The sequence below is a fragment of the Nerophis lumbriciformis genome, linkage group LG03 (genome assembly GCF_033978685.3).
Source record: "Nerophis lumbriciformis linkage group LG03, RoL_Nlum_v2.1, whole genome shotgun sequence".
Classification (NCBI taxonomy): domain Eukaryota; kingdom Metazoa; phylum Chordata; class Actinopteri; order Syngnathiformes; family Syngnathidae; genus Nerophis; species Nerophis lumbriciformis.
The window spans coordinates 29117501-29145000 of NC_084550.2; the positions used below are offsets into that span (position 1 = coordinate 29117501).

Consider the following 27500-nt stretch of genomic DNA (forward strand, 5'->3'; position numbering starts at 1 on the left):
GTCTTTTTTTTTTTATAAACTAACAAAATGAAAATGAATGTTGTTATGAATTATTAAACCTGTTTAAGGCTTTAATTACTTCACATCAAATATTACACTTAAGTATTTTTGGGGGAAATATTGTATATTTTGTGTTTTTTCCATTTTAAACATATTTTGTTTTGGGGGAAAACAAGCATAAAACAGACATAAAAATAATATGTGTAATCAACAAATAGATCTGAAGTTGATCTAGAGACTTAGGTGTTGAAAGTTTAAAAAAAAACTTTTTTATTTTTACTTATTTTAAAAAAAATTTAGTAAGTGAGACTTGGATCCTTGAGAATTTTTATTTTTTTTCTCAAAATGGTCATTGTTAAAAAAAAGTACTAACAAATGAAAATTAATGTTATGAATTATTAAACCTATTTAAGGCTTTAATTACTTCACATCAAATATTACATTTAAGTATTTTGGGGGAAAACATTGCATATTTTGTGTTTTTTTTCCATTTAAAATAGATTTTTTGGGGGGGAAAACAAGCATAAACAGACATAAAAATAATAATATGTGTAATCAACAAATAGATCTGAAGTTGATCTAGAGACTTAGGTGTTGAAAGTTTAAAAAAAAAAAAAAACTTTTTTTATTTTTACTTATTTAAAACATTTTTTAGTGAGACTTGGATCCTTGAGAATTTTATTTTATTTTTTTCAAAATGGTCATTGTTAAAATAAAAGTACTAACAAATGAAAATTAATGTTATGAATTATTAAACCTATTTAAGGCTTTAATTACTTCACATCAAATATTACACTTAAGTATTTTGGGGAAAAACATTGCATATTTTGTGTTTTTTCCATTTAAAACAGATTCTTCTGGGGGGGAAAAAACAAAACAAACAGACAATAAAATAATAATATGTGTAATCAACAGATAGATCTGAAGTTGATCTAGAGACTTAAGTGTTGGAAATAAAAAAAAATTAATTATTTGACTTATTTAAAAAAAATTTAGTAAGTGAGACTTGGATCCTTGAGAATTTTAATGTTTTTTTGTTTTTTTTTTCAAAATGGTCATTGCTAAAAAAACAACAACTAACAAATGAAAATGTATGTTTTTATGAATTATTAAACCTGTTTAAATCTTTAATTACTTCACATCAAATATTACACTTAAGTATTTTTGGGGAAAACATTGTATATTTTGTGTTTTTTCCATTTAAAAACAGATTTTTTGGGGGGGGAAAGCATCAAACAAACAGACAATAAAATAATAATATGTGTAATCAACAGATAGCTCTGAAGTTGATCTAGAGACGTAAGTGTTGAAAGCTAAAAAAACCCTTTTTATTTGACTTATTTTTACAATTTTTTAGTAAGTGAGACTTGGATCCTTGAGAATTTTAGTGTTTTTTTTCCTTTTTTTTTTTTCTTTTCAAAATGGTAATTTCTATTAAAAAAAATACTAACAAATGAAAATTAATGTTATAACCTATTTAAGGCTTTAATTACTTCACATCAAATATTACACTTAAGAATTTTGGGGGGAAAATATTGTATATTTTGTGTTTTTTCCATTTAAAAACAGATTTTTTTTGGGGGGGGGGCGGAGCATAAAACAATCAGACATAAAAATAATCAAATATGTAATACACAAGATAATTCTCGTAGAAAACATAAAACATGTATTTACTACACAAATAACTCTCGACTTTACTAAATAATATCGTGCTGCACAAACACACACATATATATATATATATATAATATATATTTGACATTTAGGCCTGCTAACATGCTAGCCGGCTAACTATTAGCATGCTAACAGGCTAACGTTTAGCATAAAACAGTCGAAAAGCATCACATTAAAATCCCAGTCAGAGTACAAAAAAAGATTACTTTTATGTTACCTCATTGGCTGCTTTCACTTGAGGGCTCCATGAAGCATTTTTGGGTGTTATTTTGGCAACTTGGAAGAGACTTTGTTTCCCTGTGACACAGCTAGCAGGGTGCATCAATCATTGAGGTCCCGCACCACAACACCTGCACCTTTTAATTGGTTCCTTGAATCTACCCACATGCTGTATATTTACTAAGTCATACACAAACAATATATTAGCCACACACTCATTAATACACTTCAGAAAATGTGTGTACAACCACAACACTTTAAATACACCAAATTACTTCAAAACTGTTGGCAGCTACAATAATAAACGATAACATATATTATCCTTGATTTTCACACTTTCCTTGAATGACTGAAATATATTACCTAATTTTATACATAATGAAGTTTGTGCTTTTGTTTTTTTTAAGCAAAGCATCCACAATTAAAATAACTTTAAAAAAAACTACAAAATATTCAACATATAGTGTGACTATTTAAATTTGGGTGCATTATTTCTTGATGAAGAAAATACATAAATTAACCCGTTTATGCAAGATTTTTTTTTAAATTACTCTTATTAATTAATTTAAACAAATCAAGGAGTAGGGAAATGTCCAACATGCATGTGAAGTATAACTGATGACATACATACGAAAGAAATTAATAAACACTACAAAATAAGTTTTCAATCAACGTTAACAATACGTTACCTGACACATGAAACATGACAAATTGGGGGGGGGGGGGGGGTTGTTGCACTATCAACTTTAGCCACCAGATGGCAGTAGAGTGTTCAATATCTTGAAATTTATTTTCTTGCAATTCCAACTTTGACAACACCTTGTGTCAGCTCCAGTAAGTGTAATGTTGTACTCGCACCTTGTTTCAGCTCCAGTAAGTGTAATGTTGTACTCGCACCTTGTTTCAGCTCCAGTAAGTGTAATGTTGTACTCGCACCTTGTGTCGGCTCCAGTAAGTGTAATGTTGTACTCGCACCTTGTGTCAGCTCCAGTAAGTGTAATGTTGTACTCGCACCTTGTGTCAGCTCCAGTAAGTGTAATGTTGTACTCGCACCTTGTGTCGGCTCCAGTAAGTGTAATGTTGTATTCGCACCTTGTGTCAGCTCCAGTAAGTGTAATATTGTACTCGCACCTTGTGTCAGCTCCAGTAAGTGTAATGTTGTACTCGCACCTTGTGTCGGCTCCAGTAAGTGTAATGTTGTACTCGCACCTTGTGTCAGCTCCAGTAAGTGTAATGTTGTACTCGCACCTTGTGTCAGCTCCAGTAAGTATAATGTTGTACTTGTGTCAGCTCCAGTAAGTGTAATGTTGTACTCGCACCTTGTGTCAGCTCCAGTAAGTGTAATGTTGTACTTGTGTCAGCTCCAGTAAGTGTAATGTTGTACTCGCACCTTGTGTCAGCTCCAGTAAGTGTAATATTGTACTTGTGTCAGATCCAGTAAGTGTAATGTTGTACTCGCACCTTGTGTCGGCTCCAGTAAGTGTAATGTTGTACTTGTGTCAGCTCCAGTAAGTGTAATGTTGTACTCGCACCTTGTGTCAGCTCCAGTAAGTGCAATGTTGTATTCGCACCTTGTGTCGGCTCCAGTAAGTGTAATGTTGTACTCGCACCTTGTGTCATCTCCAGTAAGTGTAATGTTGTACTCGCACCTTGTGTCAGCTCCAGTAAGTGTAATGTTGTACTTGTGTCAGCTCCAGTAAGTGTAATGTTGTACTCGCACCTTGTGTCAGCTCCAGTAAGTGTAATGTTGTACTTGTGTCAGCTCCAGTAAGTGTAATGTTGTACTCGCACCTTGTGTCAGCTCCAGTAAGTGTAATATTGTACTTGTGTCAGCTCCAGTAAGTGTAATGTTGTACTCGCACCTTGTGTCGGCTCCAGTAAGTGTAATATTGTACTTGTGTCAGCTCCAGTAAGTGTAATGTTGTACTCGCACCTTGTCAGCTCCAGCTCTTTTTTCAATGTCACATTTACTCTCTGTAAAGCAGCAGTTCCATTGGCAGCAAAACAGGCCCAGAGCATAATACTACCACCACCATGCTTGACGGTAGGCATGGTGTTCCTGAGATTACCTTTTCTCCTCCAAACATATTGCTGGGTATTGTGGCCAAACAGCTCCTCTGTGTATGCAATGGAACATTGTAGCACAATGTGCGCAGCTGCACCTTTGCACCTGTGGAGGTCAAGAGAATAAAGGCAGGTGGTCCAAGCTGCTGGCCATGTTAGTTCCTGGAACGAGGGCAAGGTTTGCTCCAAAGCAAGGAGAGAGAGGAAAGGAGGACTAATGAGTGAAGGGGGGACATGGGGGGGGGAGAGAGAGAGAGAGAGAGAGAGAGAGAGAGAGAGAGAGAGAGAGAGAGAGAGAGAGAGAGAGAGAGAGAGAGAGAGGGATGTCAAACTACAGAGGAGGAGAGGAGAGGGATAAAGGACTTGGAGGAGGTCTGACTAGTGTTTCCTGGAGGAGAGGAGAGGAGAATGGCAAGTGTGGAGGTCAGTCTGGTCCTCTTGCTGCTGTGGCCCACATGTGTCCACGCTCAGTGGTGGACTTTCATCTGGCCAAGTCCCAGGAGCACCTCTGCTCCTGCACCCACACCCTCAGACCTACTTGGGACAGCCGCGTGGGACCAGACGCCGGCCACCGTTGTCATCGCGTCCACACCTGTGGGCGGGACACAAGGTCCAGGTGTGACCACGGCTCTGAGCGGTCCCGGCAGATCCCGCTTCAAACCGCTGAAGCGCTGGAAGACTGGTGAGTGGGAACTTTCTTCACGTGGACCACCATGTTTGCTAGTCTGGCTCAACACCCCTGCTGGACCTTGGCACATATTCAAGAAATGGGGATTTTTATTCTTTTCATTTTAGCAGTGTTATTTACGGCAGGGGGGTCAATAATTTGGCCAGGGGCCCGAAAGCTGACTGCATGTAAAGTAACTACATATATATATATATATATATATATATATATATATATATATATATATATATATATATATATATGTCTTAATAAGGTTATCCAAAAAATAGTGCTCGATACCGTAGCAGAGCGCAATATATGTATGTGTGGGGAAAAAAATCACAAGACTATTTCATCTCTACAGGCCTGTTTCATGAGGGGGGGTACCCTCAATCATCAGGAGATTTTAATGGGAGCATTCGCATACCATGGTTTGTATAGGGCACAGAGTGGGTGGGTACAGGCTGGCGTAGGGGCGTGGTGATTGGCTCATGTGTTACCTAGGAGGTGTTTCCGTCTATGGCGGCATGCTGTTACAATTTCGCTGCGCTTGTTGAGGGATGACAGGTCTGGACGGTAGATAATAAACAGTTTCTCTTTCAAGCATAGGTTGCATCTTTTATTACCACTTTTGTAAGGTGTGCTGGATGCAAGAATTTGCCATGTTATTGAATATTCAACATTATTGTCTTTGAGGTCCCAAATGTGTTTGCTGAGTTCTGTGGTATTTCGCAGGTTTTGGTTCCTGAAAGAAGCCTTGTGATTGTTCCATCTGGTTTTGAATTCTCCCTCGGTTAATCCTACATATGTGTCGGATGTGTTAATGTCCTTGCGTATTACCTTAGATTGGTAGACAACTGATGTTTGTAAGCACCCCCCAGAGGGCAATCAGGTTTCTTTCGACAGTTACAGCCTTTGTTGGTTTTGGAGTCGCTCTGTCCGGGGGCCGACGGCTCATTTGCAATTGTTTTGTTGTGGTTTGAGATGATTTGTCGTATATTGTTCATGCAGCTGTAGCTCAATTTAATGTTGTTCTTGTTGAATACTTTTCTTAGGGTGTTGTCTTTGGGAAAGTGTTTGTCAATCAGATTGAGGAATTTGTGTCCAATGTTAGTTGAGACGTTTTTGCTGTATGGGGGGTTGTACCAGATGATGTCGTTTCGTTTTCTGTTCTTTTTTGGCTGGTTTCCTGGCGTGGGTTCATAGGTGAGGGTGAAATTGTATCCGCTTTCATCAAGGGCTTTTTGGTACGGGGGTGTTGCTTGGTCAAATTCAGCTTTGCTAGATGACAGCATCGATAGCCTTTTATTGATTCCGGTAGGTATTCTTTTCGTGGTGGTGGGTGGGTGGTTGCTGTCATGGTGCACGTATTGGAGTGTTGTGTTGGGTTTCGTGAATGGTTGGTAGCTGTTATTTCTCAGGTTGAAAGTGACGTCAAGGAAGTTGACGGTTTGCTTGTTGGGTTCAATCATGATCCGTAGGCCGTTCTCTTTGAAAATTTGGCATATGCGCTTCTTGGTATTCTCGCTGCTCCTTGGCGAGGCGCGACACACTGCCAGTCCGTCATCACGGTAAATACCAAGGTTCAGATTGAGGCTAGCGAGCTGGGAGAGGAGGAAACTCCCAACGAGTTCACACGTTTCTGCTCCGTCAAAACTTCCCATAGTGACGTCAAATGTTGCATTGTTCTTTTTTTGCCATGGTGTACTGTTGTGGATGAGAATGGAGTTTTTTGCGTGGATGATGATGTTTCTTTCGTTGCCTGTGATTGAGTCATAGTCTGAGGCGAAGTCTAGTGCTTGAGTCAGTAGGTCTTGCGTGATGGAAGGGTAAAATTCTTCGATATCAAAGGAGATAAAGTTGTGCTGTTGTTTGTCTTGGATGTTGTTGAACCATTTGATTACTGCTGCTGTATTTCTCCATTGGTTGAGTGGTGTTTTGTCCTTGATTTTTGTGTTGACTCTGTCCAGGATTATTTTGCTGATTTTTCCTATTTCAGATTTAGTTGGGTTTATTAGTCGGCATGTTGGGTTATTTGCGAAGTTGGGTTTGTGGTCCTTCAATGTGATGAAGGCTTCCTTGTTGGCTGTGGCGTCCACCCTGTCCTCAATGTCCAGTTCAGCCGCGATCCTTTTATTTTCCAGGTGGATGTTCTGTAAGGTGTTGGGTTGCGCTTTTTTGTATGATTTGGTGATGCTTCTGTCCAGTAAGGTGTGATGTTCAGAACATCACACCTTACTGTTCTGTAAGGTGTTGGGTTGCGCTTTTTTGTATGATTTGGTGATGCTTCTGTCCAGTAAGGTGTGATGTTCAGAACATCACACCTTACTGTTCTGTAAGGTGTTGGGTTGCGCTTTTTTGTATGATTTGGTGATGCTTCTGTCCAGTAAGGTGTGATGTTCAGAACATCACACCTTACTGGACAGAAGCATCACCAAATCATACAAAAAAGCGCAACCCAACACCTTACAGAACATCCACCTGGAAAATAAAAAGATCGCGGCTGAACTGGACATTGAGGACAGGGTGGACGCCACAGCCAACAAGGAAGCCTTCATCACATTCACCATCAGCTGCCTCTCCAGTCTGTTCTTCCTCAGCACCCTCAGGAAGTGGAGTCTCCGCTGGGCCTTCCGGATGACCGCAGTTGTATTTGATGGCGCCATACTACAAACAATAACACACCCTTAAAATGATTTGTATTATCGCCGTTAGCAAGTAAAAATACATAAATTAGTCTAATAAGCCGCAGTATTCAAACTTTACCATATATATATATATATATATAAATATTTGTATATAAATATGTATATACAGTGGTGGTCAAAAGTGTACACACACTTGTAAAGAACATCATGTCATGGCTGTCAATCATTTCTACAACTCTTAATTTTTTGTGATGTAGTTGTAGGAGCACATACTTGTTGATCACAAAAAACATTCATGAAGTTTGCTTCTTTTATGAATTTATTATGGCTCTACTGAAAATGTGAGGGTCAAAAGTATACATACAGCAATGTTAATATTTGCTTACATGTCCCTTGGCAAGTTTACCTGCAATAAGGCGCTTTTGGTAGCCATCCACAAGCTTCTGCTTGACCACTTGACCACTCTTGTCAGGTTCAAACACTGATGACATCTAGTAAACAGACAAAGAAGCAAAGAATTAAACGGCGACAGAATTAAATTTGGCTCAATGAGGAGAAACACGTAGACCTGTACCCTTGCACAGTGTTCCAAGCTCTGACGAAAGATTGTACGCCTCCTCTTTTATTTGGACTTTCCCTGATTACATGGCAACAGCTGTTTCTAAGGGGAGAGGGGGTCATAAACAGCCGTCGCCTTTGGTTACAAAACAGTTCAAAGAAAAGGTGCCTGGAGGGGGGTCAGGTCCTGCTTCCTCTACGCTTTGTAGATCTCAGGTGAAGACAAAATCTTCCTGTGGATTACAATACATCAAAGAAACTGACACCTTCATGTCGCTTCCCATCCTACACAGTGGAGTTTTACAAGCCTTTTGATTGGTAAGATCAAAGACAGCTGTTGTCTTCTCACCGGGAACTCATGGAAACACAAAGTTTTGTGATAACTTAGATACAATTATTCTGACACTCCTCTTGACAAAATTGGTGCAGTTCAGCTAAATGTGTTGCTTTTCTGACATGGACTTGTTTCTTCAGCATTGTCCACACCTTTAAGTCAGGACTTTGGACATTCTAAAACCTTCATTCTAGCCTGATTTAGTCATTCCTTTACCACTTTTGGGGTCATTGTCCTGTTGGAACACCCAACTGCGCCCAAGACCCAACCTCCGGGCTGAGGATTTTAGCTTGTCCTGAACAATTTGGAGCTAATCCTCCTTTTTCATTGTCCCATTTAAAGCAGCAGTTCCATTGGCAGCAAAACAGGCCCAGAGCATAATACTACCACCACCATGCTTGATGGTAGGCATGGTGTTCCTGGGATTAAAGGCCTCACCTTTTCTCCTCCAAACATATTGCTGGGTATTGTGGCCAAACAGCTCCATTTCTATAAATTGATGATAGATGAATGACAAAGAACACCAAAAAACATGAATTAAAATGTAGTTTGCCTGCTTGGAGTTGAATAAGATTTAGTCTGACTCCATAAAAAGTCATCTTCACTTTGTGAAACTAATCAAATAATCCGTCTACTTAATCACTAATTTGTCACCTTCATGGAAATTGGTTATTTTCCCAAGTAAAGAATTTTTCTCTCCTTAAAGTAAAAAGCAAAGACTTGTGGCTTCCTTCGCCACTCCTGCTCCCGCGGCATGCTGGGACGTCCCCTAGCTAAACCTTTGGGAGCCTGAGAAATGCGACGAGAGTCGGCCGAACAGCGGGAAGCTTTTGTGCACCATGACAGGGTCAAGGTGGGTTTAAAAGGTCGGGGGGGTCTTAGTAAATCTCAGCAAGCTGATCAAGCGTTCATGTGGCCAACATGATGAGGATTATCTGACACTAAATTAGCCTATGGGAAGATTGCTCCCACTAGGCACATTCAATATAAAGTCACATCATTCACGAGATTATGATCATAAATTTAGTGAGTTTTCCTTCACTTCAAAGAGTCAAGTAGAGATTAGCTCTTATTAGGGTTGTACGCTATACCGGTATTAGTAGTGGTGACATTGCTGGTTTTACCAGCAGAGGAGCACACACACACAGAGTACTTACAAGCAGACACAGTGTGTAGACAGAAAAGGGAGAATGGACGCATTTTGGTGTAAAAAGTAAAGATAAAGGTGAAGTTATAACACTGAAACACCCTCAGGAAGAGCTGCTTTAACACATAGCTAACATCCATCCACAGTGTTTTAGCTACTTCTAAATCACTAATCCTGGCCTCCAGGTGACAGATAAAGTAAGTTTCTTACAAGTAGCATTATCACTGGAGGACGAGGAATAGCTAAACATGCTTCACTACACACCGCAGGAGGATACAATAGCTCACCACCGTCACAATGTAAACAAACGCCATGGGTGGATCTACACCTGACATCCACTGTAATGATACCAAGCACAGGAGCGTATCAAGTCGATACTACTATGATTACATCGATATTTTTATCCCTTTTATTTAAAATTCATATTATGTTTATAAAGTCAGTAAATATGTCCCTGGACACATGAGGACTTTGAATATGACCAATGTATGATCCTGTAACTACTTGGTATCAGATCTATACCTAAATGTGTGGTATCATCCAAAACTAATGTCAAGTATCAAAGAAGAGAAGAATAAGTGATTATTACATTTTAACAGAAGTGTAGATAGAACATGTTAAAACAGAAAATAAGCAGATATTAACAGTAAATGAACAAGTAGATTAATAATCCATTTTTACAGTTTGTCCCTCTTAATGTGTAAAAAATAATCAAGTACACAATATGTTACTGCATACGTCAACAGACTAATTAGGAGTCTTTGTTTGTTTACTTACTACTAAAAGACAAGTTGTCTAGTATGTTCAACATTTTATTTAAGGACTAAATGACAATAACAAACATATGTTTCATGTACCCTAAGACTTTTTGTTCAAATAAAGACGATAATGATTTTTTTTTCTGGTCACCTTTATTTCAAAAAGTACCAAAAAATATCAAAATACATTTTGGTACCGGTACCAAAATATTGGTATCAGGACAACACAACCTCCTATTGCGTACTCCTTACATGATTGTGACCTGTGCCTTTTGAGATGTTCGAACTTTTCAAGTAAACCCAAGAAAGACAATTTTGCTTGACTACTTTATTAGAAAACTTCCAATACAGTAGCGAGACAAACTTGACCTTATTATAAAGGTTTGCTACCGTGAATTTTTTTTTTTAAATGTTAAAACAGAAAATAAGCAGATATTAACAGTAAATAAACAAGTAGATTAATAATCAATTTTTACAGTTTGTCCCTCAAAAATAATAGGTGTATAAATGACACAATATGTTACTGCATACGTCAGCAGACTAATTAGGAGTCTTTGTTTGTTTACTTACTACTAAAAGACAAGTTGTCTAGTATGTTCAACATTTTATTTAAGGACTAAATGACAATTATAAACATATGTTTCATGTACACTAACATTTTTTTTGTTACAATAAAGACGGTAATGCAATTTTTTTGTGGTCCTCTTTATTTAGAAAAGTACCGAAAAGTATCAAAATAAATTTTTGGTACCGGTATCGGTACCAAAAATTGGTATTGGGACAACACTAAGTCATACACATATAGTTCTCGTCATTGAATAATACCAATCAGAATCATTATTATTATGCATACCAGTCCCTAAAAACTAGTGGCGCCTCTGTTTCCAACTCTAACGGAGGGTCTTTGAACGCACCGCAGTCACGTGCAACGAGACACCAAAGTGAAAATTGTAAACAACTTCCTCCTTCGCTGCCACAAATAGATTTATTTGTGTATTTTGTCTTGGCTCTGGTGCTGCGTGCCAATACTTTGACGACGTTATGACGTCTGTGTCGTGGAGGGAAGAGCTCCAAGCCAGCTTAGACGCTATCCGGGTGGAACCAACCATTTTGTATTTTGGACAGGGGGTGTAGGTAGTCTGCAAGCAACCGTATTATCTTTTTGAACAAACATTTACCACGTATTCAAAAGTCAGTTTTAGTGTTTTACATTTGAGTTAATAATTTCTTGTACTAGTCAGTCTCTCTTTGCTACTAAATAGGAGCTTCAGTAGCGGTGCAGTCACGTACGCTTACGACAAGCAACAGTTTTTTGTTGTGACCGGGGGTCCAAGAGTGGTGTATTACCCTTTTACACACACACACACACACACACACACACACACACACACACACACACACACACACACACACACACACACACACACACACACACACACACACTAAAGCCTGTAATCAGATATGTTTCCAGTTGGTCAGACTGATCAATTAGAGACCTCAAATCTTTGGCCTGTCTTTTGTTCACATGTGTTGAATACAAAAAGGTATGGCCTTGTTCTACCGTACGGTCAATAGTTGAATGGCTGACTCCCATGTCATCGTTCCTCTGTGAAGGCCGAGGTGAGAGCCAGGGATGTGTGAGGTAGGACCATGGTCTCGGGGGTGAGGCCGGCTGGAATGTGGAGGTGAGAGCCGGTCACTACGGGGGACTATGGGTCCCTATTGGGAACTATGGGTCACTACAGGGGACTATGGGTCACTATGGGGGACTATGGGCCTCCATGGTTCCAGCCGCTCCAGGGAATGCGAGGCGGTCACTATGGGGGACTATGGGTCACTACGGGGGACTATGGGTCACTACGGGGGACTATGGGTCACTATGGGGGATTATGGGCCTCCAAGGTGCCGGCCGCTCCAGGGAATGCGAGGCGGTCACTATGGGGGACTATGGGTCACTACGGGGGACTATGGGTCACTATGGGGGACTATGGGGGACTATGGGTCACTATGGGGGACTATGGGCCTCCATGGTTCCAGCCGCTCCAGGGAATGCGAGGCGGTCACTATGGGGGACTATGGGTCACTACGGGGGACTATGGGCCACTATGGGGGACTATGGGTCACTATGGGGGACTATGGGCCTCCTAGAGAGGGGGGGGTTACCCACATATGCGGTCCTCTCCAAGGTTTCTCATAGTCATTCACATCGACGTCCCACTGGGGTGAGTTTTTCCTTGCCCTTATGTGGGCTTTGTACCGAGGATGTCGTTGTGGCTTGTGCAGCCCTTTGAGACACTAGTGATTTAGGGCTATATAAATAAACATTGATTGATTGATTGATGGGTCACTATGGGGGACTATGGGCCTCCATGGTGCCAGCCGCTCCGGGGAATGCGAGGCGGTCACTATGGGGGACTATCGGTCACTACGGGGGACTATGGGTCACTATGGGGGACTATGGGTCACTATGCGAGACTATGGGTCACTATGGGGGACTATGGGCCTCCATGGTGCCGGCCGCTCCGGGGAATGCGAGTCGGTCACTATGGGGGACTATGGGTCACTATGGGGGACTATGGGTGACTATGGGTGTCACGTTCAAACACAGGACATCTATTACACAAGACAAAAGGCAAAGAATCAAACAGAGACAGAATTCAATTTGGACTCAATATTGAGGAAAGACATGGCCGCTGCACTCTCTGCACAGTCCTGCACCACGCTCTGACGAAGAAGGTCTTCGTCTCCTCTTTTAATTCAGATGTTCCATGTTCTCGCACCAACATATGTCACAGCAGGAATTGGTAAGTGTGTAAAAGAGTCATTGTTTTCGGTCGCTTTGAAGTCCAAGAAGAGGATTTTCTCGGGCTTGGGCTCTTCCTGGATCCAGCCGGGGCAGGTGTTGGAGGACAATGGACAACCCCTCCCGTCTCCTGTCCACAGCAACTTCAAGAAGGCAGCGGGTCGTAAATAGCGTTGACCAAATAGTTGGAAGAGAGTTTGTGAATTACTTCAAAAAGAGTTCGTTTGACACTTCAAAGAGAGTTCCTCCAGGAGTTGAGCACATCCTGCCATCTGTCCGTGCTGAAATCACAGTGGCGTCTCACGAGCCTTCCTCCTCTTGTTAGGCCTCGAAATACAGCCTTCATCTTCTCATCAGGAACATAATGCAATATAATGTTTCTTTTGTGATAACTTACAAACAATTATTCTAACATTTCCCCCCTGTTTATCGCAAAAACTTCCCATAATCTCCTTATCCCTAATAACTTCTTCTTGCAATTTTCAGTTAATGGTTAATTTCCTTACGACAAAGTTATGTTTACACTCAGAGTTCAACATCAATTTTTTTCATCGTTACTCGGGTCTGGAAACAGATCAGGAACACCATCCAGGTAGGTATCCCCATCATCAGATTCATCTTCCTTATCGTCCGCCAGGAGGTGCATCTGAACAGCTTTATCATCTGCTGGGCTAATCGCTGTGGTAATCAGACGGTTAAGCAGAGAACGCAGACAGGGAATACAACAACATCCACACAACGTCAGTATTGCTACAAACACGGCCATAGATACTAGAATTGATGATACCAAAGACTTGTATTTGCCGAAACCGTCCATCCACCCATCCCACATAGATGTATCTATGCCTGAGTGCTCTTTCATTTTACCGTTGAGGGTGCGAAGGCCTTCCAGTGCTTTGGTCAGGCTACCTTCTGCGTCGGTGTTGTTTGGTATGAACGTGCAACACTGTTCACCAAATATTGCGCACACACCCCCTCTTTCCGCTAACAACATGTCTAGCGCCATACGGTTTTGAAAGGCCATAAGGAAGGTGGCGGCGTTGATCAGCGACTGCTTCAAGTCCGGCCTGTGTCCAATTTCCCAATCTCTGTACGTTGTAGTGGACATAGTTTATTCTGTCAACATTCTTGTTAATCGTACACCACCAGTAGACGGATGATTCAAATTCAGCTGCAACTTGATTTACCAATTTATAGTCGTCAGATACACCTCTTGGACACCCATCAATATAAGTTGGATCTACAACACTTTGCCAGTTTACATCATGTCTAATTATTTTCCAATGTTCAGATATCAAACTGTTCAGGCGTGTTAACAATTCTTGTACAAATATTGATACTTTTACTATGTGTATGCAGTTATCTGATGATACGTTTCCTAACTGTTGTACAGAGCCTTGCATGTTAATGCAGGTATAATTAGCTTTTTTCACATATTTATCAAATATTGGTTTCTGTTTTGTCTCTTTCGCTACAGGGTCAATTTTGTTTTGCTCATTACTTCAATTCAACTTTTTTTGACTCATCTTGAGTAATTGTCTGGGCTTATACATACAACACAATCAGTTTTTGTAGCCTTTCCCACTTGCTCCGCCATAAGGAACAAATTAATTACCAAAACAGGAACCAATTATTATCAAACTTTGACACACCATCAAATGGTATGCTTACAACTTTGTCACAGTGGAATTTGTAGTGTGCTAGTTAACATGTCCCTTTGATAACACAAATACAATTCCAAATACTTTTTTCCCATTATATGACCTTTCTACAATGTAAATACAATCCCAAATACTTTTCCCATTATATGACCTTTTTACTATGTGCTAAGTGTACTCAGCTTGGTCTTTCCACTATCTTTCAAATGGTGTTAGTCCTGTTGTACTTGTAATGTTAATGTACATTTTTACTAAATATTTGCATAATGCTTTTGCTACTGTCAGCACATCTGCTTTTCCTTTAGGAAATATTTCTAACTACTTTGAAAATGCATCTACTATGACCAGACAATAATGTTTTCCTTCACTCTTATTTAGTTAATTGCATAGATGTTTTATACAATTTTTTTTTATAAGAATTAAACTATAGGAAGTATAGTACTTCTGTATAAGGGCATTCATATCCTTCCTGTTGAGCCATGAGTTCAACCTTGGCTCAATATTGCTGCTCACTTATACCGATTTTTCTTTGTAAGATTGGTTTATTGTCTGGACATACATAGATGTCTTCTTTGTTCAACATCATCCTCATAATTTCTTTTTATTCCTTTCATTGCTTGTCTCAATATATTGGTCAACTTGTTTTTGTAGTTCTTACAGCGTTTTTCAGCATTCTCTGTTCTTGATTTGATAAACGCCTTACAAAGTCTATTTTTCTTTTTACATGCATTTTTCAAACTGTTTATCATCCAAGGTGCATTATTTTGCCTTTGTTTAGATCTGCATGTAACCTCAGGACAATGCTTGTTATACAGAGTAATATAATGTTTACGAAAAGAATCATAGACCGTGTTTATATCGTCTGTATACACCTCTTCCCACTCTTGTTTTAATAGGTCATACCTAAAGTTGTTTATGATTGACACTTCTTTTCCTCTTAAGTATTTGATGATATGCTTGTTTAGGGAATTGATAGTCAAATATTGCAAATATAGGCAGATGATCACTTATGTCATTTATCACTAACCCAGTAGTGATGTGAATCCCTAAAACATTTGTAAAGATTTTGTCTATTAAGGTTGCACTAGTTGTGGTTATTCTACTAGGCTTTGTAATTAATGGGTACAGCCCTTTTTCATATAATATCTCTACAAAATCTGATGTTTGTTTATGTGAATCTACCTTTAGAAGATCAATATTATAATCTCCACAAATTATGATAGTCCTATTTTATTTAGACCATTAATCATTTCCTCTAATTTATCCATAAAGATTTCCACTTTTGATCCTGGTTTTCTATATACACATGTAACAACAATGTTTCTGTTTTGTTCTAATTCTATCTCAACAGCTACACACCCCATTAACACATGTATGGCCATTATCATACATTTAACTGGTCTGCATTTAGTTCATTATATACATAGAGGGCCACCCCTCCTCCAGTCCTATTGTCTCTGCTAGTGACATACAGATCATAGTCCTTTAATTTCAGATCAACCTCCTTGCCTTTCTTTATCCATGTTTCAGATAAAGCCATCCATCCATCCATCCATCTTCTTCCGCTTATCCGAGGTCGGGTCGCGGGGGCAGCAGCTTAAGCAGGGAAGCCCAGACTTCCCTCTCCCCAGCCACTTCGTCCAGCTCCTCCCGGGGGATCCCGAGGCGTTCCCAGGCCAGCCGGGAGAGATAGTCTTCCCAGCGTGTCCTGGGTCTTCCCCGTGGCCTCCTACCGGTCGGACGTGCCCGAAACACCTTCCTAGGGAGGCGTTCGGGTGGCATCCTGACCAGATGCCCGAACCACCTCATCTGGCTCCTCTCGATGTGGAGGAGCAGCGGCTTTACTTTGAGCTCCCCCCGAATGACAGAGCTTCTCACCCTATCTCTAAGGGAGAGCCCCGCCACTCGGCGGAGGAAACTCATTTCGGCCGCTTGTACCCGTGATCTTGTCCTTTCGGTCATGACCCAAAGCTCATGACCATAGGTGAGGATGGGAACGTAGATCGACCGGTAAATCGAGAGCTTTGCCTTCCGGCTCAGCTCCTTCTTCACTACAACGGATCGATACAGTGTCCGCATTACTGAAGACGCCGCACCGATCCGCCTGTCGATCTCACGATCCACTCTTCCCCCACTCGTGAACAAGACTCCGAGGTACTTGAACTCCTCCACTTGGGGCAAGATCTCCTCCCCAACCCGGAGATGGCACTCCACCCTTTTCCGGGCGAGAACCATGGACTCGGACTTGGAGGTGCTGATTTCCATCCCAGTCGCTTCACACTCGGCTGCGGACCGATCCAGTGAGAGCTGAAGATCTTGGCCGGAGGAAGCCATCAGGACCACATCATCTGCAAATAGCAGAGACCTAATCCTACAGCCACCAAACCAGATACCCTCAACGCCCTGACTGCGCTTAGAAATTCTGTCCATAAAGGTTATGAACAGAATCGGTGACAAAGGGCAGCCTTGGCGGAGTCCAACCCTCACTGGAAACGTGTCCGACTTACTGCCGGCAATGCAGACCAAGCTCTGACACTGATTATACAGGGAGCCAACTGCCACAATAAGACAGTCCGTTACCCCATACTCTCTGAGCACTCCCCACAGGACTTCCCGGGGTACACGGTCGAATGCCTTCTCCAAGTCCACAAAGCACATGTAGACTGGTTGGGCAAACTCCCATGCACCCTCAAGGACCCTGCCGAGAGTATAGAGCTGGTCCACAGTTCCACGACCAGGACGAAAACCCCACTGTTCCTCCTGAATCCGAGGTTCGACTATCCGGCGTAGCCTCCTCTCCAGTACACCTGAATAGACTTTACCGGGAAGGCTGAGGAGTGTGATCCCACGATAGTTGGAACACACCCTCCGGTTCCCCTTCTTAAAGAGAGGAACCACCACCCCGGTCTACCAATCCAGAGGTACCGCCTTCGATGTCCACGCGATGTTGCAGAGTCTTGTCAACCAAGACAGCCCCAAAACATCCAGAGCCTTAAGGAACTCCGGGCGGATCTCATCCACCCCCGGGGCCTTGCCACCGAGGAGCTTTTTAACTACCTCGGCAACCTCAGCCCCAGAAATAGGAGAGCCCACCTCAGATTCCACAGGCCCTGCTTCCTCATAGGAAGACGTGCTGGTAGGATTGAGGAGGTCTTCGAAGTATTCTCTCCACCGATCCACAACATCCGCAGTCGAGGTCAGCAGAGCACCATCCCCACCATACACGGTGTTGACACTGCACTGCTTCCCCTTCCTGAGGCGGCGGTTGGTGGTCCAGAATTGCTTCGAAGCCGTCCGGAAGTCGTTTTCCATGGCTTCCCCGAACTCCTCCCATGTCCGAGTTTTTGCCTCTGCGACCGCTGAAGTCGCAGACCGCTTGGCCTGTCGGTACCTGTCCGCTGCCTCAGGAGTCCTATGAGCCAAAAGAACCCGATAGGACTCCTTCTTCAGCTTGACGGCATCCCTCACCGCCGGTGACCACCAACGGGTTCTAGGATTACCGCCACGACAAGCACCAACTACCTTGCGGCCACAGCTCCAATCAGCCGCCTCGACAATAGAGGCGCGGAACATGGTCCATTCGGACTCAATGTCCAGCACCTCCCTCGTGACATGTTCAAAGTCGTTCCGGAGGTGGGAATTGAAACTCTCTCTGACAGGAGACTGCCAGACGTTCCCAGCAAACCCTCACAATGCGTTTGGGCCTGCCAGGTCTGTCCGGCATCCTCCCCCACCATCGCAGCCAACTCACCACCAGGTGGTGATCGGTAGAAAGCTCCGCCCCTCTCTTCACCCGAGTGTCCAAAACATGAGGCCGCAAATCCGATGACACAACTACAAAGTCGATCATGGAACCGCGGCCTAGGGTGTCCTGGTGCCAAGTGCACATATGGACACCCTTATGTTTGAACATGGTGTTCGTTATGGACAATCTGTGTCGGGCACAAAAGTCCAATAACAAAACACCGCTCGGGTTCAGATCCGGGCAGCCATTCTTCCCAATCACGCCTCTCCAGGTTTCACTGTCGTTGCCAACATGAGCATTGAAGTCCCCCAGTAGCACGAGGGAATCACCCGGGGGAGCACTCTCAAGTACTCCCTCGAGTGAATCCAAAAAGGGTGGGTACTCTGAACTGCGGTTTGGCGCGTAAGCGCAAACCACAGTCAGGACCCGTGCCCCCACCCGAAGGCGGAGGGAAGCTACCCTCTCGTACACCGGGTTGAACTCCAACGTACAGGCTCTGAGCCGGGGGGAAACAAGAATTGCTACCCCAGCCCGTCGCCTCTCACTGCCGGCAACGCCAGAGTGGAAGAGAGTCCAGCCCCTCTCGAGAGAACTGGTTCCAGAGCCCTTGCTGTGCGTCGAAGTGAGTCCGACTATATCTAGCCGGAACTTCTCCACTTCGCGCACTAGCTCAGGCTCCTTCCCCCCCAGCGAGGTGACGTTCCACGTCCCAAGAGCTAGCTTCTGTAGCCGAGGATCGGACCGCCAAGTGCCCTGCCTTCGGCTGCCGCCCAGCTCACATCGCACCCGAACTCTATGACCCCTGCTATGGGTGGTGAGCCCATTGGAGGGGGGACCCACGTTGCCTCTTCGGGCTGTGCCCGGCCGGGCCCCATGGGGACAGGCCCGGCCACCAGGCGCTCGCCATCGTGCCCCACCTCCGGGCCTGGCTCCAGAGGGGGGCCCCGGTGACCCGCGTCCGGGCGAAGGAAACCTGGGTCCTTGTTTTTTATTATTCATGGAGGTCTTTGAGCTGCTCTTTGTCTGATCCCTCACCTAGGACCAGTTTGTCTTGGGAGACCCTACCAGGGGGCATAAAGCCCCCGGACAACATAGCTCCTAGGATCATTGGGACACGCAAACTCCTCTACCACGTTAAAGTGGCAGCTCAGAGAGGAGAAATTACCTTAAATCTACCTTTAAGCGACTCCAAAACATTTTTGATTTTAGAAAAGTGTTTTGGTAGACTTCTACAATTAAAATGAATCAAAGAAAATGTATTTTCTATGCCTACGTCATCAAGTTGTTCCTCAGTATAATATTGGAAGAATCCTTGATATGCTTAAATGTATGAGTCTTTGGATGCACTTCATTATCAAAATCAAATGTGTATCCATTTATCTTTCTCTGTTGGAGTACTTTGTTGTTGCATATCTTTTAGTATATCATGCGCTAGTTTGTAGTTTGAAATATGTATTTCTTTTTCTGTTGCTTGTTTTGCTGTTTTGTCAGCAAACACATTTCCTATTGATACTGTGTCTGTTCCTTTGGTGTGTGTCGCACATTTGCATATTGCTATTTTAGCTGGTAGCTGTACTGCTTCTATTAATTCTTTTTTCTCTCTCTTTTTTTTAATTCATTTATTTTTTTATCAGTTCTCCAATGTGTTACAGATTTTCCTGTTGACTTTATCATTCCTATATTTTGGCTATCTTTATATATATTGTGACCTTTTGATCTTTCATTAATTTACATGCTTCTATTAGTGCTTCTAGTTCTGCCGCTTGCATTGAGCAATTTGATGGTCATTTGATAGCTTTCAAAATTTTCGTTACTGTAACAATCGCACATTCTGTTCTATTTTTATTTCACAGAATGCTGCTTTAGCTTCTGAATTCCACTCTACAGATGATTTAATTTTTTCATTAATTTACTTATAGGAGCTACTATTTCAGCATAATTTGGTATTCAACTTCTACAATAATTCGTTAATCCTAGAAATTACATCATTTGCTTCTTTATTTGTGGTTTTTCTACTTGTCGTACTTAGTTTTTCTATTTTCCACAATAGTGCGTCCATTTTTGTTTAGAGAACGTTCTAGATCCTTTACTTCTCTTTTGCATAATTTGACTTTTATTTTGCTTATTTTGTGTCTTTCACTATGTAGATGATTTAATAACGCTAATGTTATTTTTCCTCCTAATTCAAATGTTATACATATTACTTTATGCATTTTTTAAGTAATGTTTTAAACTCACTTAACTGTCTATACGTCCTTATCTTATCTTAGCTCAACACTCAGATGTATGGTGTTGCAAATGTCTAAAACATAATCTAACTTAAGAATGTTATACTACACTTCAAAGTTAAACCTACTTTAAATTTACATGTAATAAATTCACTTCCACACCTCCCCCACTGCGCCACGCACACACACACACACACACGCACACACGGTGATGTGTAAGTGGTGAGTGCACTCTTAAGGGCAAAGGTCAGCAACACTTGAGCTTCTCTCCTTTTTTTTTTCCTTTTTTTTTTTTTTCTTCTTTCCTCAGCTAATAAACATGTAACCCACTTTATCATTTTATCATACTATACATCTCAACTCTTATTATAGTTATTAATCTAGGTTTTCATTTATTCCATTATTTAATTATACATATATATATTTGTATATATAAAAGCGCTCTTTATATATCCAAACATACATGCATATCTTCTGTCTACCTTTTCTTCATCTCTTATTTCAATACCCCCATTATCTCTCTTTCGCATTAGTTTATTTCATTTTGCATTAATTCTTATTGATTTTTCCCCATTTCTTCATTTATTTTTACTTTTCTCTCACGTTAGCACTTTGAGATGATTCTCCTATTTGCTTTTTCCTTTAACCTATTTTTATTTTTATTTGAACCTCCGGGGTTTTTACACAATTTGTACCTGGAAAGATACACACTTAAACACACACTAACAAACACATTTGCAGCGATCTTACCACCAATGGCATACGCTGACAACATGACTAATTGGTGTCGTCTTTTAACAGTCATGCTGAGTTACTTTGATTGTTAATTATTATTATTATTATTTTTTTCCCAGGACAGTTTCTTGCAAAATGCCCTTCTCTGCTACAACGCCAACATGTAACCGCTGACGTTGTGGTTGTTGTCTTCTATTTTGGTTTAAATAGATTGTAATAGACCATATTAGATCTGCGTTTCCTTGTGTCCCTCTTTCCATTTTGAGAATTTGGAGTAATCCGTCGCCCCCTACAGAGCCGAAACTTATAAGGATTACTTTTGTTTTTGTTGTAAGATAGTGGTTTAATTTATTATTGTGGTACACGTCGCTTCTACTGGAGATGGTTCCCCAGTGGAGGTGTCTTGCCTAGAGCATCCACAATAACCCACTATTTACTTCTCACAACTTTAATATGGAGTGATAGCCTAATGGCGATTACTCCCACACACTCTCACATTCACACCTTTCAGTATATTGATCTACGGAAATTTCAATGTTTATTACATGAGGATCCCGTCGCCCTCCAGGTTATTGTTTTTTCACGGACAAAATTCAGTTTTTTATTCTGAATAGACCATTTTAGGTCTGTTGGACTCCGACGTCCCCAGGATAATGGTTCACGGATATTTCAAACTATTGTGGGCTCCGACACCCCCTAGTATGTTTGTTTATGGATATTACGGATTCCAGTTTTCGCGGTTCCGTTTACCTGCAGTATTTTGGCCTCTTCAGTTTTTATTTTAATTCAGTTTTTATTTAAAATTTTAATACTCACGGACGTTGGACTCCGACGTCCCTCTAATTTGGCCTTTTTACCTGTTAGAGCCTAGGATTTACAGGGTTTGTCTATGCGTCGTAACCCTCAGTCACACGCTTTTTCTTAAGTCGTTTCTTTCTTCGTCAATTTAAAACGTACTCACTGCTCTCTGCGTTCCTTCCTCTTGTCCTTGGATTTCCGTCAGTCTTTCAATTCCAGCCCGAAATGAAGAAAAAGCAGTTCCTCAATCAGGATTTTGTTGCCATGGTCCTCTGGTTTCACTCACTCATGCTGGAATCGTCAGACGTGTTGGAATCCGGCTCGAAGGACCAATTTGATGTCACGTTCAAACACAGGACATCTATTACACAAGACAAAAGGCAAAGAATCAAACAGAGACAGAATTCAATTTGGACTCAATATTGAGGAAAGACATGGCCGCTGCACTCTCTGCACAGTCCTGCACCACGCTCTGACGAAGAAGGTCTTCGTCTCCTCTTTTAATTCAGATGTTCCATGTTCACGCACCAACATATGTCACAGCAGGAATTGGTAAGTGTGTAAAAGAGTCATTGTTTTCGGTCGCTTTGAAGTCCAGGTCACTACAGGGGACTATGGGTCACTATGGGGGACTATGGGCCTCCATGGTGCCGGCCACTCCGGGGAATGCGAAGCGGTCACTATGGGGGACTATGGGTCACTACAGGACTATGGGTCACTATGGGGGACTATGGGTGACTATAGGGGACTATGGGCCTCCATGGTGCCGGTCACTCTGGGGAATGCGAGGCTGTTGTTTCAACGTTGTATTTGTGTTGTAGAATATTGGTTAGGAAATGACCACATTTCAATGTCAAATCAACTTAAAAACCCAACAATGATTAAACGTCGTCAAAAAGCATGTTGTTACAACGTTGTACTTGTAGAATATTGGTTAGGAAATGACCACATTACAATGTCAAATCAACTTAAAAACCCAACATTGATTAAACGTCGTTAAAAAGCATGTTGTTTCAATGTTGTACTTGTAGAATTTTGGTTGGAAAATGACCAAATTTCAATGGTCAAATCAACGTCAGAACCCAACATTGATTAAACGTCGCCAAAAAGCATGTTGTTTCAACGTTGTATTTGTAGCATTTTGGTTGAGAAATGACCAAATTTCAATGGTCAAATCAATATTAGAAGCCACCATTGTTATAAATGTTGTCAAAAAGCATGTTGTTTCAACGTTGTATTTGTGTTGTAGAATATTGGTTGGGAAATGACCAAATTTCAATGTCAAATCAACTTAAAAACCCAACATTGATTAAACGTTGTCAAAAAGCATGTTGTTTCAACGTTGTATTTGTAGAATATTGGTTGGAAAATGACCAAATTTCAATGTCAAATCAACGCCAGAAACCCAACCTTACATTTAACATCGACAAAAAGTTTGTTGTTTCAATGTTGTATTTGTGTTGTAGAATATTGTTTGGGAAATGACCATATTTCAATGGTCAAATTGACTTAAAAACCCAACATTGATTAAACATAATCAAAAAGCATGTTGTTTCAATGTTGTATTTGTGGAATTTTGGTTGAAAAATAACCACATTTCAATGGTCAAATCAACGTCAGAACCCATCATTGATTAAACGTTGTCAAAAAGCATGTTGTTTCAACGTTGTATTTGTGTTGTAGAATATTGGTTGGGAAATTACCATATTTCAATGTCAAATCAACGTCAGAACCCAACATTGATTAAACGTTGTGAAAAAGCATGTTGTTTCAACGTTGTATTTGTGTTGCTCAATCAGGACCTAATTCAACAAGTCATCAATATTGTCTTGTGCCTGCTGGGCAATGGTACTAAAAAAGTATTGATTTTAAACCGGGAATCAATTCTAAATGGTGCCATGTCCCAAGGTTGACAGTCTTAGTAGCAACAACAACAACAACAACAAGCAGTAAAGAAAAGAAACTGCTAGTATTTTTTCAACAATCATGCTTCTCATGATTTAGTGTTTTGATTCTACGACCGTTCCTACGATCGTTCCTGCATGAGTAGCGGATCTCCTCAAAAACGTTTGATTTCCTCCACACCTCTCAAGTTGTTGTCTTTGTCATGCGGAAGGTTCCGGCAGTCACCTGGACCTGACGGAGTTAATCGGCATCCCCCTCCCTCCTTCCGTCTCCTTCACTACGGGCTTCGAGGGCTTCCCTGCCTACAACTTTGGGCCTGAAGCCAACATTGGCAGACTCACCAAGACCTTCGTGCCGGGGTCATTCTACGTGGACTTTGCCATCATTGTCACGGTAACGCTCACATGGTTCCTACCTGTTAGTCTACCTGTTAGTCGTATTCATGTACTTATGTAGGAGTCACGGTAACGCTCACATGGTTCCTACTCTGTGACCTGTTAGTCGTATTCATGTACCTACAGTATGTCATAACTCCTTCACAAAGTGCAAATGAGCTTTTGTGGCGTTTATTTCCCCCACCATTAGATACGCCCGGCCAGCCAGAGAGGAGGTGTGCTCTTTGCCATCACAGATGCCCGTCAGAAGGTGGTGGAGCTGGGCTTGGCCCTCACTCCGGTCCGTGCGGGGCTCCAGAGTATTTTACTGTACTACACCGACAGCCAGGAGTCCTCCCACAGCCACAAAGCTGCTGCCTTCAGTGTGCCAGACATGACCGACCAGTGGACACGCTTCACCGTCAGTACGCCAGGGAAACTGGCTTGAAGAGTTAGCACGCTAACGTTAGCATACTGATAGTTAGCATGTGTCAAGTATAAAGTTTTATGACTCGAAGGGCGCGAAGCTGGCATCTTAATGTTAGCATGCTAACAGTTAGCATGTGTTACATACAAAATTATATGACTCAGGTGTACGCCACGGAAACTGGCTTGAAAAGTTAGCATGCTAACGTTAGCATACGTATGCTGTATGTAAAGCTGTATGACTAAGGGCGCACGGCTGCAAAATTAGCTAAAAAAACTAGCATCTTAATGTTAGCATGCAGACAGTTAGCAAGTGTCACGTACAAAGTTATATGAGTCAGAGGTGTACGCCAAGGAAACTGGCTTGAAAAATTAGCACGCTTACGTTAGCATACTAATAGTTCGCATGTGTCAAGTATAAAGTTGTATGACTAAGGGTGCACGGCTTCAAAATTAGCTAAAAAAGCTAGCATCTTAATGTTAGCATGCTAACTGTTAGCATGTGTTACATACAAAATTATATGACTCAGGTGTACGCCACGGAAACTGGCTTGAAAAGTTAGCATGCTAACATTAGCATACGTCAAGTAGAAAGCTGTATGACTAAGGGCGCACGGCTGCAAAATTAGCTAAAAAAAGCTAGCATCTTAATGTTAGCATGCTAACAGTAAACATGTGTCACGTACAAAGTTATATGACTCAGAGGTGTATGCCAGGAAAACTGTCTTGAAAAGTTAGCACGCTTACATTAGCATGCTAATAGTTAGCATGCGTCAAGTATAAAGCTGTATGACTCTAAGGGTGCATGGCTGCAAAATTAGCTAAAAAAGCTAGCATCTTAATGTTAGCATGCTAACAGTTAGCATGTGTCACGTACAAAGTTATATGAGTCAGAGGTGTACGCCAGGAAAACTGTCTTGAAAAGTTAGCATGCCAACGTTAGCATACTAATAGTTAGCATGCGTCAAGTATAAATTTGTATGACTAAGGGCGCACGCCTGCAAAATTAGCTAAAAAAGCTCAAACACGTTGATCACAAATAGTATTTACTTAACACAAAAACCTGAGGTTTAGGTCAGGCTGATTACCAAAATAAGTACTCATCAAATATTGGGCATTAGAAGGGACTCGTAAATAACTGACGAAAAATACATTTTACATACAATTATGTTGTGCTAAAATAAACTGAATTAAAAATGAATGTTTCTTAACTTAATTGTTGAAAAAAATTTATGTGCAAATAAAATAGTCATAATTTCTGCGCTTAAGAAACTTTTGTCGGCCCCCTATAGAAAAATGTAAATTTTTTTCCTAATTACTTTCACTTAAAATTTAATTTTTATTTTATTTTTTTATTTCTTAATTAACTGTCATATTGGTGAAACATTTGAATGTATGATTACTTTGACTTTATCTCAGAAATAAACAAAATAATTTAAAGCCCGACATACATTTTTTTTTATTGTATTTGAAACATCAGGAAGTCTATTAAATATTTACGGAGCCCCTAAAGGGACATGGGGGAAATTTTTATTTTTATAATTTTTTATTTATTTTTATAGACATGTATCTTGTGCGCACGAGATAGATGTAAAAAAATAAAAAAATAAAATAAAAAAATATATATTTAAAAACATTTTTTTTTATAAATTCCCCCATGTCCCTTTAGGGGCTCCGTAAATATAAGTTTAAATATATTTTATTTTGAAAATGCACACTGTCTCATGTTTACAATTGAACAAATTCAACAAGTCCTAAAAGGAGTAGGAAGAAGCAGAGTTTATTTACCTCTATGCCTTCTTTGTATCAAAACAATCACGAGTAAATTGTTCACTTCCTGTGTTCAAGACTCATAAAAGCTACGAAATTTTTGATTTTTTTGAATTTCTGTTTTATTCTAAGGTTGAACAGCATAAACAGTATGAGGTTAGCATGCTAACAGTTAGCATATGTCACATACAAAGTTAAAATAGGATTGAAAACATGTTAGCATTAGCATTGACATGTGTCATGTCAAAAGTTGTATGACAGAGACATAGGGCTGTAAAATGAGGTAGAAGAAAGCTAGCATGCTAACGTTAGCACGCTAACAGCATGCACTGAAATTTTAAATTTTTTGAATTTCTGTTTTGTTCTAAGCTTGAACAGTATAAGCAGTATGATGTTAGCATGCTAACAGTTAGCATATGTCACATACAAAGTTAAAATAGGCTTGAAAACATGTTAGCATTAGCATATTAATAGCATGTGTCATGTCAAACATTGTATGACAGAGACGTAGGGCTGTAAAATGAGCTAGAAGAAAGCTAGCATGCTAACGTTAGCACGCTAACAGCATGAGTATTTTTTGGTGGGCCAGGTTGTGGTGGAGCGCGATGAGGTGCGCCTCTACATGGACTGCGGGGAAGCCGAGAGGACCACCTTCAGCCGGGGGCCGGACCGACTCACTTTTTCGCGCAACTCCGGCATTTTCGTGGCAAACGCAGGAAGCACAGGGCTGGACAAGTTTGTGGTAAGTGGCAAAAATATTCTGTTCAATTTGGAAAACTAGCCTTGGAGTTTGGGTAATTGCCACCAAGTATTGCACTTTACAACAAAAATTATCTGGCGCTACGTAGAAAACAACATCGGATAACTATTAGAAAGCGACAACTACCGAGCTAAAGGACTATAAGGTGTACACATGCAAAATTAGCTAAAACAAAGTTAGCATATGTCGTGTACAAAGTTATGTAACTCAGAGGTGCACGGCGGCAAAA

General features: G+C 41.1%; 2 protein-coding genes across 9 annotated transcripts in view; one reads left to right on the forward strand and one right to left on the reverse strand.

Annotated features, from left to right (window-relative positions):
- The window catches only part of LOC133582456 (solute carrier family 12 member 7-like), a 121791-nt gene extending 119786 nt beyond the window's left edge, over positions 1 to 2005 (reverse strand). For all 4 annotated transcript variants that reach the window (XM_061936543.2, XM_061936542.2, XM_061936540.2 and 1 more), the window contains exon 1: positions 1892 to 2005. The gene's annotated coding sequence lies outside the window, so the exon portion shown is untranslated. The remainder of the gene's footprint in view (positions 1 to 1891) is intronic.
- Positions 1 to 27500, forward strand: part of col15a1b (collagen, type XV, alpha 1b) — a 99037-nt gene that overhangs the window by 19969 nt on the left and 51568 nt on the right. For all 5 annotated transcript variants that reach the window (XM_061936534.2, XM_061936535.2, XM_061936537.2 and 2 more), the window contains exons 3-5: positions 24153 to 24334; positions 24527 to 24736; positions 27101 to 27253. In XM_061936534.2, coding sequence (XP_061792518.2) covers positions 24153 to 24334; positions 24527 to 24736; positions 27101 to 27253 — 545 coding nt within the window. The remainder of the gene's footprint in view (positions 1 to 24152; positions 24335 to 24526; positions 24737 to 27100; positions 27254 to 27500) is intronic.